The following is a 2,929-nucleotide window of genomic DNA, read 5'->3' on the forward strand; positions in this document are numbered from 1 at the left end:
AATTTTGACAGGAAATGGTCTACTTTGCATTTTTTTGCAGGTTCCCTGACATTTGGAAACTGCTTACCGAAGTGACCTCCTGTTCTGTGGCTAACTCGACAAAGGAAATCAATAGGCACTTCTATCATTCTCTTAGTGGAACCAAGTCCCAAGATGACACTTGGGGTAAATATATTCATGTACCACCAAGGAACGCACCTGACTAGGAACAGCGTCTGTGTACTTAAAAGGGGAACCAGTATTGCTCGTTGAAACTTATTATTTATAATTTCCTCAGGTATTTCTCGAATAAAAGTTGTGAATAGCAGTTATCATGCAAATACTTTACAAGATAGTAGTCATGCGGCTCTCAAAGAGGATTTCATGTAACGTACAAGAGGGCCATCAAGAACCCTGTCCTCCTTCACCTGTCACAATGACGCTCCAACCCGTGACAGCATAATCAACAACGGCAATGGCCTAGACCCAAGAAGACTACACTTGCTGGAAGTCATCCTCATCCTTGACAAGAAGCTCTCTTTGAATACCACTCAAGAAGGCTTCCTACTCCTTACTAGCGTACGGAGAAGCCCAAACCATGACGACATGGTATTTACTAAATAATACCACACCGGATACGACCACCGAACGAGACACCCCAGATCAAGAAACGCCAGGCATAACGTCACGCAACAGCAATGAATCAAGCAGTGACGCATGCAACCGCCTCCGCCAACCATTCACAATCCTGCACGGAGACACCCTTCCCTTACGACGGTCTGAGCATCTTCTGGCGTCCACATAGGACCTACCTCTGATCTTGAGGCATCCGCCAACTGGGGATCAACAACTGAGCCAGTTAGCCAATCAGAATTCGTCGCTAAGGTCCCCATGCTGTGCAGCAGACTATATACTGTAGGACTCCAGCAAGAATTTCTGTCCCACAACACCTGCCCGACGATGTCCTTCTGGGTTTAAGGACGAAACGTTGCAAGAAGAAGAGAGGAGAGAGAGAGTGTGTGAGAGAGAGAGAGGAGCAGACCCCCCTAAGCTAGAGGAATCCAGAATGAATAATTTAATATCTGTTGATTCGGCTGAAAATGCAATTTGTGCTGCATTTTGTATAATATATTCAATTTGATTAATACTTCGTTTTTGACATAAATCCCACATTTGGTGTTTTAATAGCCAATCTGAGTACAGAAGAAAAGTCAGTAATAAGAAGAATAGAGAAACTTCTATACAAAATAAACTCGGGGGAAATAGCCATTATTTTCAATAAAACCTATATTAATGAAGGTCTTTTTCCAGCATATTATTATTATTATTATTATTATTATTATTATTATTATTATTATTATTATTATTATTATTATTAAGCAAGCCAATTTTGTCCCTTTCCCTGAAGTTTACACGAATTATCTCGAGGCAACCAGATCACTTGACTAATTCATGATGTCCTATATAGGTACAAGGCAGTCAAACAACGCACTGGGGCACTTCCGGTGAATTCTTGGTGTAACTGTGGCGTCTCCTCCCAGTTCCACCTTCAGACTCTTAGACTCCATCTTCTTCATTTCCTGGAACTCTTGAAGATCTTGCTGTCCAACAACGACAGCTCCTTATTTTCCTCATCATTGTCGTTATTTTTCCTTCAGCTCATCTCATATCTGATTTTGAATTCCGTCTCTCTCTCTTTTTAACCAGACGTTTCCCATCTCCTTTAGCGGGAACTCCACTCAAGCGCCCATCACCCAGGGAGTGACAAATTGTAGGCTGCAATGATTGGCCTCCTAAGGCAAGGAACAAACAACTTCTCTTGATAGACTTCCTTTCGAAAACCCGGACGTCATCCGAGGTCATCCTTTCATCGACTGCAATAATGACACTCTAAAAGAAAAAAGAAATGGAATTTAGGTCATTTGAAAAAGTATTCTCTTATACATGGTATTAAATATCAATGTTGCACATTAAATAATATGTGTATACACATATATATATGTATGTATGTATTCATACTTGTTCTTCTTCTTTCTATACAAGCTTGTCCCTATTTGGGGTCGCTGTAATGGTTCTTCAACACATTCTTCCATCTCTTTCGGTCTAGTGCATCCTCCTCGTTCAAACCCAACTCTCTCATATCTCTCTTCACACAGTCAATCCATCGCAATTTTGGTCTACCCAACCCTCTCCACCTGGTAGTCCCATGTCCATCATCTTCCTTGTCGGGTGGTCTTCCTCTCGTCTCTTTATAAGTCCTCACCTTGTTTGAAGCTGGTGCTATTTTGAGAGTGCCTCTAACTTGTTCGTTCCTAACTTTATCCTTTCTAGTAAGTCCACATTGCCATCTCAACATCCTCATCTTAGTCACATCAATCCTGTTCTCATATCTCTTCTTAGTTGCCAATGTTTCGGACGAGTACAACATTGCAGGTCTCACAACCTGGTGCTGGATCTTGCTCTTTAATTTGACCATAATTCTACGATCTCTCGCACATTTCCTCCAGCTACTCCACCCTGACTGCATCCTTCCGGTCAGCTCTTCATCTAGGTCTCCAGTATTTTGGATCACAAACCCCAGATATTTAAAACTTTCTACTTCCTCTAACTTATGAAAATCAATCTCAAGATCTACTTTTCTTTCTCTTTCTGCTTCCTCAAATTCACAGCGCATTCCAACAGTCTTGATTCTATTTATTCGCAGACCCCTCTCCTCCAGACAGTTCCTCCATCCCTCCGCTTTAAAATTTAGTTCTTCATCATCAGTTGCACACAAAAATCCATCATCTGCATACAGCATTTCACGTCTCAGATCTTCTGTGAGTATACCCAGCAACAGAGTGAATAAGTATGGGCTTAAGGCTGACCCTTGGTGAAGGCCTACCTGTACACTGGATCCCACGCAGTCTTCCGCTTCACATCGAACCGTTGTTGAACAATTTTCATACAT

General features: G+C 41.8%; 1 protein-coding gene across 1 annotated transcript; it reads right to left on the reverse strand.

The window, feature by feature from the left end:
- Positions 1 to 2,029: 2,029 nt before the first annotated feature.
- On the reverse strand, positions 2,030 to 2,929 carry LOC135196535 (uncharacterized). The gene has a single exon (XM_064223383.1). The coding sequence runs from the start codon at positions 2,927 to 2,929 to the stop codon at positions 2,030 to 2,032; it is 900 nt and encodes a 299-aa protein (XP_064079453.1).

Source organism: Macrobrachium nipponense, chromosome 18, assembly GCF_015104395.2.
Source record: "Macrobrachium nipponense isolate FS-2020 chromosome 18, ASM1510439v2, whole genome shotgun sequence".
NCBI classification, from domain to species: domain Eukaryota; kingdom Metazoa; phylum Arthropoda; class Malacostraca; order Decapoda; family Palaemonidae; genus Macrobrachium; species Macrobrachium nipponense.